At 43.9% G+C, this 13,172-nt stretch overlaps 1 protein-coding gene across 1 annotated transcript in view; it reads right to left on the bottom strand.

Annotated features, from left to right (window-relative positions):
• Window positions 1-115: 115 nt before the first annotated feature.
• TNFAIP8L3 (TNF alpha induced protein 8 like 3) overlaps window positions 116-13,172 on the bottom strand; it is a 46,173-nt gene continuing 33,116 nt past the window's right edge. The window contains exon 2 of the mRNA XM_027883052.1: window positions 116-3,120. Within this exon, the coding sequence (XP_027738853.1) occupies window positions 2,558-3,120 (563 nt within the window). The 3' untranslated portion in view covers window positions 116-2,557. The remainder of the gene's footprint in view (window positions 3,121-13,172) is intronic.

Genomic DNA, 13,172 nt, shown 5'->3' with positions numbered 1-13,172 from the left:
GCTGGAGAACTTTGTGGAAAAACAGAAATTCCATTTGCTGCTGACACATGCTGGTGTTGGGTGCGTGTGATGCAACAGGGATGGTGGAATAAATGAATCAAAAGGAAACAAAAAAGGCAGTAATCACACATTTTTAATCCACAAATGTGATAATACATAATATACTTAAGGTGACCTGAACATTGCCCATATTTTAGCAATGTTATTACATACCAAGCTACAAGTACAAAAGTAAACAATGAATATACAGGATACGCAAGTATGAGAAATACTTGAAAACACCTCTTCCTTTAAGGCTACTCAGATTATTTATAAATAAAACAACAGATGTTCAGCTGGTGTGTCTAAAATACCAGAATCGGAATATTGATACTTGCAACACACAAAAAGTCACAGGTACAGGATATCCCTTTCCTTTGGACATCTTGAATGTTGAATAATCTCTTTTTCTGGCTTTCGAAAAAACAAATTTGTTTGCCACAAATGAAACACGCAAAATCTGATGTGTGTGCACTGGGACAGGAGCACTGGATACAATAAATACTGTTCAAAAGCATCAGTTGACAAGTACGTGCTTGGAAGAAATGCAGGGAATGTGCATGTAAATATGGCTCTGCAAACGACTGCACTTGCAGCCCCAACTGTTGGTATTTCATTTCTGTTTTGCAAAGGAGTTGTCCACCTTCACTCCTACTAAATACACTTCTTATGGTTAAAGGAAATAGGTGGGGAAAATTTACATTGTTACAAACTGCTCTGCTACTGTCTTTCATTTTTACCCTGTTTCAAATGAGTTCTGGGAACAGATGAAATCCCTCTAGCACAACCCAAGTGAATATGTGAGCTGTATATGTGTGTTCTCAACTGTATAAGGGTGTAATAGTAAAAATTGTTGTTGCAAGAGATAAAATACAGTTATTCTGGAGTGAGGAAAGACAGAAGAATAATAATTTTTTTAAACAGTTTTCTCTACCACCATAGTATTCAAGAGTTTAAATGAAATATTTTTTTTCTTATCCTAAAGTAGTGAGTGATCAACCCTGTAAGCTTCCTTAAAAGAGAAATGGCTTTCAAATATATTTTCTTGTCTTTATCAATTTTCAAGTACATGCATCTCTGTATTATATATACATGAAAGGAAAGGTGTTACCTCTAGATAATGGCATTGTCTGCTCTCTGTGCCAGATGAAAGGAGAGGATACCTGATACTGCAGTGTCAGGAGCTAGAGCTGGAGGATAAGATGTGGAAGGCAAGGAGAGGAGAGATTTCTGAACGTGCTTCCTTTACTCTGGGTCAGTCAGCACCTACCCCGATTCTACAACTGGCAAAGCTGGTGTATTTGCTCTGCTCCCATGCTCCCTTCATCCTAAAAGGACTGTATAACCCCCACTCTTTCTTGGCAAAATGTTTTCAGCTTGAAGCCATTAAAAAAAAAAAAAAAAGCCACTGAAAACATTTGGAACAAAACTCATTCCAGAAACTCCCCAGAGTCCCTAAGGCTGCTCTTGTTTAGCTACTGTGGATATGCTACACTCAGAGGCACTGCAAGAAGAGTGGATGGGCTTCCTGTTGCATCCCACCTCTGATTATTGTAGGCACAAATGTCATGGGCACGTTGAACCAAGAGTGGTGTTGAGGCTGAATACTTTGAGGATGGGGGATGGAAATGGGGGTGTCTCAGTCGTGCTTCTCACAAGGGCAATTTCAAAATCTTCACAAAGAGTATTTTATTCTGTCAGGCAGAACAGTAAGAGCACAAAGCACAGCACAACCTTCAGCCTAAACTCGCCTGGTGGTACCCAATACACAAACCCTGAGTGTGGGGGAACTGCTGGACTATTTTAATTTTCTGGTTACCTTTGAGCTTCAACCACTGAGCTCATTTTCAAAATTAAAATGAAACCTTCTATTAGCAGGTATAAACCAAAACGCTGATGAAAATATTACTTCCTTGAGCAGTTCTTTAAATTTTCTCCCACTTCTACTCTGTTTGTATGATTTGTTATTCCCCTATTAGACTTACATACAGTTTAAATTAAGAGAGGTCTTCTTGTATTAATTCCTGATCCCTTTGCAAGGAGTGAACTCAATCCATTACAGCCCTACTTTCTGTCAAAGCTTTCTCAGGTAGCGTGGAAATAATAAAAATATATGCACCAAGGGCCTGGGGGTAAATTCCATGGGTTGCTCTTGCCTTCACCTGTCTGTTTTTACATAGCCATGCATGTGAGTTTCCTTTCTTTTCTCATGTTCAACCTTGAACACAAAGCTAGCGAGATCCTGCTGTATGGCAATCTCTTCCTGAACAACACAGGTCAGCAGCCTTGTTCACTCCACTCCTTGAGAAAGACTGGATTATCTGAACAGAACATTAAGATTGATAGCTTTCTGATTTAAGTCTACCACTTCATCATGAGCCTGGTGAGCACTTTCTGGGCCCTGCTGGGGCTGCAGTAAGACTGATGGGAAGGAAGCTCACTTGCCTACCACGGCTCATGAAGGGTGGCCAGTCCTAGAAAGAAGTTTTTGTTTGGTTTCTTGCTTCTGAACGTAGCTTCAAAGAACCTTCTCATCAAGTAGTTTGTTGATGCCATTGCAGATCTTTTTGAGGTATGGCCGACAATCCCCATCCAGGCTGTAGAGGGCAGTTAGAAATTCCACATCCGCAAAGTGGTTGAAGACGTGGTTGATGCGCCCGTGGGACCGTGGGGTCAGGTGCCGACCTACGAGTTCGTGCACAAGGTCTTTGCACTCATTGAGAAGTTCTGCAAGCACGTTCCTGTCAAAAGTGTACTCTACCTCGTAGAAGCTGACGATTGTCATGGCAGTTTGGTTCAGCTTCTTCCTGAACTTGTCTACGATCTCCAGCTCTTCTTGGTTGAACTGATTGTTTCGGTAGAGGATCCCAATTTTTATTGCCACTTTAATCAGGTCTTTCATAATTTTATGGGCTTCCTTTTTGTTTCTTGTGTGTTCCTTCGTTACTTTGTACAGCTCATCAAAGATTTCACTGCTTGTGTCATCGATCAGCATGTTAGCCATGGTTTTGGTTGCCATTTTACTCAGAATCTTCTTCTGGGCTTGCAGTGCAAGATTCTTGGAACTGAAATAATCAGGACCTGGTTCAGGATAGAAAAAAGGGAAAACGTTTATTTGGTGAATTAGTTTTGCAATCAATTAAGAAAAGTAGTACACATGCTTAACTGAGACATTGATTAACTGACATATTCTCATGACTGCAGTAACAGGAACACTTCCAACACATTATTTCCAGGTATTCTTGGGGTTTTAGACATTCATGTTTCAGGTCTTGCTGTCACATTATTTGCTTGCACATAAAACCCAGAATATTCTGGCAGGGGATATCTATGCTGATGCTTTGATAGTCTTTTAATTTTGAAGTTCAATATTAAAGCTTTCTTAGCAGAGAGATCTTCTGAGATGTTGTGGTCAAAATAATGCATAAAATATCAGATACAAGCAAAATGAGATACTGACAAACAATATATGAACCTCAGAGAGTTAGTTATGCTTTGGTCATTGGGAGGCACTGTTGTTCTACAGTTATGCTAAGCAGCATCTCATATAAGGGCTAATAAAGCAGATCCATAAGCAAGGATTTATTTTGCCTTGATATCTAGTAATAATAATGCCTTCCCCTTTTCTTACCGATTTGCAAAATTACAGAATGTGATTTCTGTAAAACACTCTGTTTCTGTGCATGTGGTTCCTGCCAGACAAAAATACCTGAGCTATTTGCTCTACATTTATCAAATAATTGTCTTGGATTTTTTTATCTTTTACCCATCTGTGCAAGTTTCACTCAGCAGAGCACCCCAGCACATGGCAACTCCTGCTGGGCTTTATCCCATGAGTTCCTCTAATTCTTGGTAGAGGTTAATTTGACCATCCTGTGTTTTTCACAATAATGTTGGCTTCTAACTGACCCTATACGGACAAAGTAAAGGAAATAGGGATATTAAATAATCATCCAGGTTAATACTGGGCCAGTGAAGTCTCTGTTGGATCAAAGGGCACTTTATCATTGCAGCCAAGCAGGGATGAGTGTGTGTGCACAGCTGGTGAGTTCTGAGTGATGGCAGAGTGGCCTCTTTGGTACGAGACACTTTCCTTGCCTTTCCCTCACATCTCCTCTCAGTATCTGCTCATGCAAAGGAGGTGCCCTTGTTTCCCTGCCAGCTGGAGACCTTGCTCTACTCACTGGGAGACCAGAGCCAAGGATGGAGGTAACCGCATCCTTCACCAGCTGCTGGGAAATCAAACCACTAAGAGATTAAAAATGACAATAAAAATCAAATCTTCCAGTACTGATTTGATTGTGGAACCTGAGTGAGTCTTAAGCTGGTGGGGTGAGCTCCAAGGCCCTTTCCAATCTTCAACCCATGAACGCTGTCACCCTGCAGTGCAGCCACTGCCTGCTGGTGCTCGTGGCACAGTCTGACCCATGGCAGCCTCTCCCTCCTCCCTGTGCTCCCTCCATCCCTGTGTGAGGAAAAAAGGGGTGCTGGTTGCCAGCACTCACTTCAAAGAAGTAATGCTCTTAATTTAAAGTCCTCTGTTTAAATCCTCTGTTAAAATCCTTGATTTTCGAGTTAGCTGGAATATTAAAGTTGTCATCTTTCTTTGTGTGCTACAGCTGTACTGCAGAGCAGTGTGAAAGAGTAACATTTAATTTCAGCTGAACCACCACCTGGAAAAAATAATTCAATGTGCTTTAAAAGAATTGCCTGTCATTTGGAGAGAAAATTGTGGGGCTGAGCTGCTGTCTGAAGGAAATAGAAAAACTGTGATTTAATCTAGAAATGATAAAACCAGGATGAAAGCATTCTTTCACTTAGCAGTATGTGGGTATATAAATAGTATCCATGATGAATAATTATGTGCATTTGACACAGTAAAATGGTAGATTGTTAGTGTCTGTTTCTGTAGTAAGTGTTTCTATTAATCAAGCGAATGCAGTTGTTCAGTATCTGTCCTGATCAAAACCTGAAAATAATTGCAGTAGGCTTTTAGAATATTAATTTTGCTGAAGTTCATGACACTTGAGGCTCTGTGTCACTTTCACCAGGTGAGAGCCCAGCTTGGCTCACGTTGCAGGGAGAGCTCTGCAGAGCTGTGGCAATTCTGCAGCTCGAAGCAAAGCCAGCAAAGCCCCACATCCCCCATCACACACCCCATGGTTTTGGGACACCAGTGCATCACTGGGGGACCCAGAAGCAGCACAGCCACTAGCACCTTCTGAAACACACACACATCCAGCTGCTCTCCCGTCTATGTGACCTCTGAAAGATAAACTTGCATGCTAAATTAGCATGTAAAAGATTCTAATAAAGTTATTAGAAGTGAGGGTTGTTTGGCACAAAAAAAAGCATGGTTCTGATGTATTCTATATTCAAAGCCCTGCCTCTCACCCACAAAACTGAACGGAGTGTCATCTTCAAAGGTGAGTTTGTTTCCCCATGACACCCTTGGGTCTGGTAGCTCAGATGACAATGACACAGCTCCCAGTGAAAGGTGCAGGCTGTGAAAGGGGCAGCACAGCCAGAAAGCATCTGGCTGAGTTTAACTGAATCTTAAGGCTGGAGTGTTTTTCCATGGCAATTCCCAAGTGTGGGATCTGCTATTTAACAGCATGAGACTGAGCTCCTTCTCATCTTTCTAGAAGTAAAATGAGGAAATCTATTATTGCACTGGAGCTGCTGAACATTAGTGTATTCTCCTTCCCTAGTAATTTCACAGGTACTGAATTCATCTATGCAATGGTCTGGAAGTCTCTTACCTTTTAAACAGTTTGAGCACACACAGGTCTCACAGAATATTCTGGGCTGGAAGGGACCCAAAGGATCATCAAGTCCAGCTTTTAAGTGACTAGCTCATATGGGATCAAACCCACAACCCTGATGTTATTAGCACCATGCTCTAACCAACTGTGCTATATCCTCTCCCTCCTCTCATAGCTCTTGCTCTTCTCTACTTAAACCAGGACCCCCAATTTCATGCCTCCTATCCCCGCTCTGGCCCCCTCCCCACTTTGTGCTCCTGTCTCTCCAGCCAATCCTACCATGGCACCTCTAGCTTCCAAGCCAAGCCAGCCCTCAGAAAACAGGCAGATCCAAATACTTTGTGCTTTCTCCTGACTCCTCCTGTGATCTGTGCTGCTCTCTGTCCTGTACAATCCGTGGTGGCTGGTCATCATGTGCTCCATCCCAGTAACCGTACCAGGCAGGAGAGGTGCCAGTGGGCTTGGTGGGGACACAGATCTGTAGCATACTGTGGTGCTCTGAGAAATATAGAAGCTGCAGCCACTGCCATGGTCCCAACACCATGTCAGTGAACTGCTGAGAAGCTCAGGATGAGGACAAGGGGTGCATTCCAAGCTGCCAGGGTGGGTGCTGTGCAGAGCCTTGGCCTGGCCTCCAGCTGCCTGAGCACCTGCTGCTGGGGTCAGACCTGTGTGTGTGATGGGAGGAGGGCAGACTACAGCCATCAGCCCTTCTGTGCAGCCCAGACAGCGGTGTGGGGGCTGCTCTCAAAGGCTGTGCTCAGCTTTGCTCGGCTTCATTTAAATTCAGGAGAATGCACTGGAGAGTGTGAGGGGCTGTTTGGATGGATTGCCCGGATTCCCGCCTCCAAAATCACATCGTGCTCAGACACCCAGGTGACGCCTTGCCTTTCAAAGATCACAAGTGTTTTAGCCACATGATTACATTCGGGCTTTCATGAGGACAGCAGGTTTACTGTGGCAGCCTTTTCTTTCTGCAGCACATTGCTCACTACACAAAATACATCTTCACCTCCTACATACAGCAATTCTATTTTCTGCTTTCTTTCATACAGCAAAACAAATCAGCAACAACATTATAGATGCTATTAGCTTTCAGGAACATTACACCAAAGCTAAAAATGAAAAACCAAGCATACTGCTTTGTTGGGTAATGATTAGCTTCCATTATAGAAAACATGACATCTTAGTTTTTACCAAAGGAAGGGCCAGTTCTGCTTCAGATCTGCTCTCGCCCTTTCTCTGTCATCTAGAAAGCTATGCATGATAAAAGCTATTTAAAAAGCCCCTTGTGATGGGCTTGATCCCATAGCAATCTTCCACCCTTCAAAAAGTGCAACTCTCCAGCCCTGTATTTCCCCTGCTGTGATGCCCACAGGGGGGATGGCACACACCCAGCTGTGGGCAGGAAGAAGGGGAGAGGCTCCCTGTACCCAGGACACACCACTCCCCACCAGGGACTGACTGCCCAGCTTCTGGCACACGATGCTGAACATGACAAAGATGTCTCACATCCCACTAAACTTAATAACAGGATTGCTTAATAGCAGAGTTGCTTAATAACAGAAGTGCAGAAAAAGTTTGGCAACTCCAGCAAGCGGATGTAAGAGTTTTATATTTTAGGAGTTTTTGAGACTGAAATGCAAGAACATCTGTAATATTCTCGAAATATTTTGATTGCAGATGGCTGTACCAAGTACAAAATGGTCAGAACTAAATGCTCAGCAATACTATTTTCATGTAAATACCCATTCAGCCACTCTGTACAAAACAACACGGCAAAACCAGTCAACCAGAAGATGCTCCCACTATGCCCAGGGGAGAGCATGGTTGACGTTTTCTGAGAGCAATTATAAGGACATGGAAACAACCCCCCGAGCACATGAATCCATTTCCCTCCCAGTCAGCCACTTAGTCAAAGCCATAATACCATTTTGCAGCCAGGATTTTTTCTCCCCTGGCAAATGGCTAAAAGTCATGTTGAAGCGAACTCTGGAAGGAGTGTGGCTTGACCACAGAAATGGAGAGAGAGAGGGAGTTAATCTGAAGAGTTTCTGTGGAGTTTGTCCAGGGCATTTTTTATTGTATTAGCAGGCTGGATTGGAGAGAAGGGAGACAAAAGGAATTTCTTTGGCTCTGTGGCACCTGTGTGGTTGTACCTGACAGGGAGCTGTTACCCCAGTGCCTGCTGCACCTTGTACTGGGTAATGAGTTACCTCAGCCATTGACTTCATCTACTCTAAAGTGAGAAACACTTGGAGATGTGCCTTATTTCCCACCTACACATAACCCCAGCTCCCAGCAGTTGGTGGTGGCTGTGTTTTCCAGCCAAGTAACATACGTGTAGGGGGCACTGAGTTATCTTGAGAGCATCCTGGAGAGGTGAGTTCAGCTGTTTTAAGTTGAAGGTCTGAGATAAAAACACGAAGAGGCTGCAGGAACCCACTGCAGTCCTCCAGCCTGGCAGGAAGGGGAGGTGATGGGAACCAGAAAAGGTCCTTGCACCTGTGCTCCAGCTGTCCTTGTAAGCAAGAAAAGGGCTGAATCTTAACTGAACAAGACGGAAATGCATAAGAAAGTAGAGATGATGAAGAGGCTGAAATATTTTTAATACTCCTGAATCTTCACTTTAAAAATGCAACACAGCCTCTGCAGCAAAAGATGGGCTTTAAGGAGTCAGCAATGCTGCTGGAAATGTGGGCTTCCCTCCAGCTGCAAGCAGTTGCTCAGGCTTGTGGGAGATGTACTAAGCCAAGGGCCAGGCGTGCTCTCAGAGTCTGCCACGGTGTGAGATAGCTGGGTCATGAAAATTGTTGTCGAAATGGACTGTTTTAATGGCTTGTGTGACCCAGTTTGAATGCATCTGTGTATTTTAATTTGGTGATATACCTGCCCCTGAGCCTGGAGAGCCTGGGAATACCAATGAGGAAGAATGTCAATGAGGCAGCTGTATTGTAAAGCTCTTACAGTGGGTATCTGAACTGTTAATCCAGTCTTGCTGCTGGTGTTGATAATTAACTGGGTTGGCAGCTTGTTTCATTATAACAGAGTTACTTCTAATGGCTCTTTGTCTTGACATAAATACAAAAAATCTGGTTGTTTAATTTGTAGCATTGAGGAAAAACGTTAGCAGTAACGAGCTGCAAATGTGTGTGTTTTATTTATCCTTCAAGTATCATTTACATGTGATAAGATTAGTTGGAAAAGCGAACTGCAGAACTTCGGATTTCAAAATAGCCCTAAAAGCAGACAGGAAAAAAAAGTCCACTAAAAGCACTTCTCCCATAGTGTTTTAGTCCTGAACAGCCTGGGCACGAGCCGTGAGTGTGTGTGTTACTCTTGGACAGCTGCAGGATCACTGCAGAAGAAACATTCAGTGTTTCCAGTAACTTTAAGCCAAGAAATCCAATAGACCAGATGGAATACATCAGCTTTCAGGGAGGGCCAATTTAAACGTGTAAGCACCGGGGGCCCAGTGCTCAAACTTTAACACTTCTAAATTGTTACTATGAACATAAAAGGTTGCTCATATCCGCAGTGGAACAGGAGATTACAGACTGATTATACGACCCTGGGAGAACGTACCAGTATCCAAACATCTGAAAGCAAAACTTGGACATGCTGGAAATTGCAGAAGCGGCCCTGTACAGAGAGAACATGACTGAATGGAAAAGAGACCATTTTTTCCTTTTGGTGCTTTAGATGAGCAGCAATTATGCTGCAAAAAAAGCGCTGTCTGGGAACCTGGAGACTGCAGACTCCAACGGGTAGTTTTACTTCAGCAGCTGGCTTGAATCTGACATTTACTTCACCAGTGCTATATTGTTGCTACATACTGGAGTTGCCTTTCAATACCTGGTGGAGGTGGTGGTAGGCTGGGGGGCCCCTTCTGTAAAGAGTAGCTGTGCAGACCGAGCACAAACTGTTGTCCTCCTCTGGGTAATGCCTCCAGGAACCTATCCAGGGAAGAGGAGCTCAGCTGCAGTTTCCATCAGCTCTGCTGGAGCTGCCAAGAAAGGGGCTGGCTGAGCTTTCCTCCTGCTGCCCCTGGTAGCTGGCTGGGAACTGAACTACACTGGTGTGTTCTTCTCCTGTGTCTGAAGGCAGTAGCTGGCAAGTGGTGTCTGCATGACAGCACTGTCCCGGAGCTGAGCCTGGCCCACGGTGTGGAAACCTTCACAGGCACTCCCTTGGATATATGGCACAGCTGACACCATGCTGTGACTCTGCACGGCTGCTATTTGACATTACAAATGAGACATTGCACTTGGTCATATCCTGAAAGCTCACAGCCAGCTTGTGAGAGAGGAAACCACTCCCTGACAAAAGGGCTCAGAGAGGATCATCTCTGTTGTGTCCCACACTCCCAGAGGCTGTACCAGGCAGCAGCTGCTTTGCTAAGGACCCAGCCCCAGGTCCAGCCTGCCAGGGACCAGCTGGGCACTCACAAGCAGCACTCACCTCTTTGGAAGTGGCTACTAAAGCTCTTAATTTTACTAACCTGATAACATATATCAGAACCAAAGCCTGAACGAGGCTGCAGCACAGAGAACAACATCTCTGCAGAGTGACTTTCAAGTGTTCGTTTTCAACTCTTCACTCCCATTTTGCAGTGTGTGGGATGGCTCTGCCAAGGCAGCAAACACATCTGGTTGGCTCTTGGCAACTGGCAGGGAGTGTAAATGATGCAGAGCTTGCTTACACAGCACCCTGGGGTACATGTGTGGAGTAGGAGCAAGGCTTTGCTCTTATCTGAAACTGCTCAGGAGCTGCAAGTCCGTCTGCCAGGAGTGATAGTAAAATACTGTGGTGTTTGGTTTTCTAAGCTTTACTGTGCACAGTTTTGATGAACTGACCACTGTATTTTATAAACAGAAGTCTTTCAATGTCAGCTCATTATGTGATGGCAAGATACATCGAAGAGACTGAACAACCCTGCCCAAGAAAATTTTGGTTTAGCTCTGCCTGACACTCCAGAAAATGAGCCTGTCACTGACAGCGGAGTTTTGACAAGGCAGGATTGGTTACTATCCATTGCAATGACCTATTAATCCTGTTCCTGTATTTTGAGGCAGGTGTCTATGATTATATTAGTATGTTTTTTTAAATGCTAGTTTTGGTAAAAAGAAGTCTTTTAGAGTAAAGAGGCATGCTGACATACCCAAAACACCACAGCAGGGTCTTACTTAAGAATGAACAGCTCACCAAGCTCAACAGACCACACTTTGGTGGCACTAGGGGACATATTGAATTGTTCAGGACTTTTTGGCCTTCACACTCTCAGTGACTTGTTTTTTTTCATTATATGCTCTGTAGTGAATCCTGGGCAGTAACTGTTGAAGACTTTAACGTCAGTCTCTGACATGTTGTGTTTTGAGTCCTTTGCCTTCTCCATAATTACCACATTTCTTACACTGTCCTTTCAAAAAGACACTGCATTGAAAAAAAACAGCTATCATGGGGATTATGTAGCAAAAATATCCAGTTAACCAAATGGTGATTATCTCTATAGGAAAATTATGCTTGTCTCAATGTCTGGCCATGTAATTTGCTCAACAGGACAGTAACGAGTTCTTTGATATGTGCTGAGGGACTGTTTATTGCTTAGATGGGACACAGGCTCTGGGGGAGCATCAGGCATATAATGAATGATAAACAATTATCTTGTTAAGGAAAAAAGCCTCATAGGCTTCTTAAAAAGGATTCAACCATTGCGTTCCTCCATACAAAAATAAAAATTATCCTGGAAAGAAAAGATTTTCTTGCCAAAGTAGTATTTGCTGCTGAAACTCTTACGAGTCATGTGAAACCTCTCAAGATCTTGCAGCTGTCCTGTTTTATCCAGATGCAGTTATCTTAGCAACTTCTCTTCGTCAATGATCTTGCTCACAGTGTTACTTGATCATCAGTTTCCAAACCGGGTAGATTCTGCTTTGAACAAAAACTTGAAGAGGTGTTTGAATGCTGTGGCAATCACACCTGGGGGCTTTCAGTCCAATTTCATTAATGATTTGGACTTTTGATAAGGGTGAATAAGGCTTTCCATGCATTCTTTTAACCTCTCTTCTGGCAGGGTGAGGGAAAGGGGAAGGGCTATGGAGGCATCTGTGCTTTTATGGGCTTGGTGCTTGGCAATTACCCCAGGCACCACTCCTGGTTAACAGGAGGTTCAGATTTCCCTGTGCTTCTGCAGCTCAGATGCTTTCTATTCCTTCCACAGAAGTCTCTTTAGCATGCAGGAGCTGGTCGTTCCCAGTAGGAACAAAATAATACGCTGTTAGTAAGGCAAGGCCTGGCAATATCAGCCCTAAATATTAAACACGGCCTCCGTGTAATCTGTATGCTTTAAACAGATAAAGTGCAGCTAAGGAACAGGCTATTTGATACTGCTTCCCCCATTGCTATTTTTTCCCCCCTCCATTTCTCATCCTTTCAGGAAGAAAATTTTGAGGGTTTATTTTTGTGCCTTCAAATTGCTTGCTGTTGCAGTACACTGCTCTTTCTCCAGAGATAAAACGTCCTTGCCTTTTACATAGAATAATTCTATTTTTGACTGTAATATATTAAGAATAGCATGAAAAATAACCACGTCTGTTCTCTAGGGATGTACAAAACGCCATGAGAAAGCAAGCAATTGGGACCCCAAGGGTAGCTGGTCCGAAGATGCTGTGAAACTCTGAGACGACATTTCCCTGTAGCTTAATATGAGGCTGACAGAAGAGAGAGGGGGAGAAGTATTTCTGCTAAACCGGGTCAAGGTGAATAAACCTCAAGGAACCCACAGTAGGCTGCAGCTGTGGCAGGTGTCCAGCTGCTGCTGACCAAGTGGGCTGCCCAGCTGTGTGAGCTGAGCTCCCGAGTCCAGAGGGAGAGGATCCAGCACCGCAGAGCTCCACATGTGGCCCTGCTGCCCAGACACTCCCCTCCCTGGGACAAGGTGGGCCGTTTTGGGTGCGAGAGGCACAATTGTAATTCACTCTTCTTGTTTGTTTTTGTCCTTTAAAAACGAGCAAACCCCCTGACAGTAGTACTGAGTCACCTTTGCTTTGAGTGCAGGGACACCGTGTGAGTGCTGGGTGGGTTGGGGTAACACCCAACAGTGTGTGTGCAAATGAGGAGAGGCCAAGGGAAGTCGGGGGTGGAGGAGAAAGGCTGTTGAAGCTTCATTTAAGTTAATGGCATCTGCGGATCTGGCAAATGAGATATATATATATATATTTTTTTTTTAATGAACACCATGTGCTATTGTTTTCCTACCTAGCTATTTGGTTGCTTGACCACTTGGTTTTGAATTAAGAAGGTGATGGATGGAAGGGGAATAAAACAGTGTTAGAGATCAGGTACAAATGGAAAAAACATACCCTGGGT

The sequence above is a fragment of the Empidonax traillii genome, unplaced genomic scaffold (genome assembly GCF_003031625.1).
Source record: "Empidonax traillii isolate 1590-97213 ecotype Southwest subspecies unplaced genomic scaffold, ASM303162v1 scaffold117:size1203958, whole genome shotgun sequence".
NCBI classification, from domain to species: Eukaryota; Metazoa; Chordata; class Aves; order Passeriformes; family Tyrannidae; genus Empidonax; species Empidonax traillii.
The sequence above is the reverse complement of the archived record's forward strand: the minus strand, read 5'-3'. Positions and strand labels throughout refer to the sequence as shown.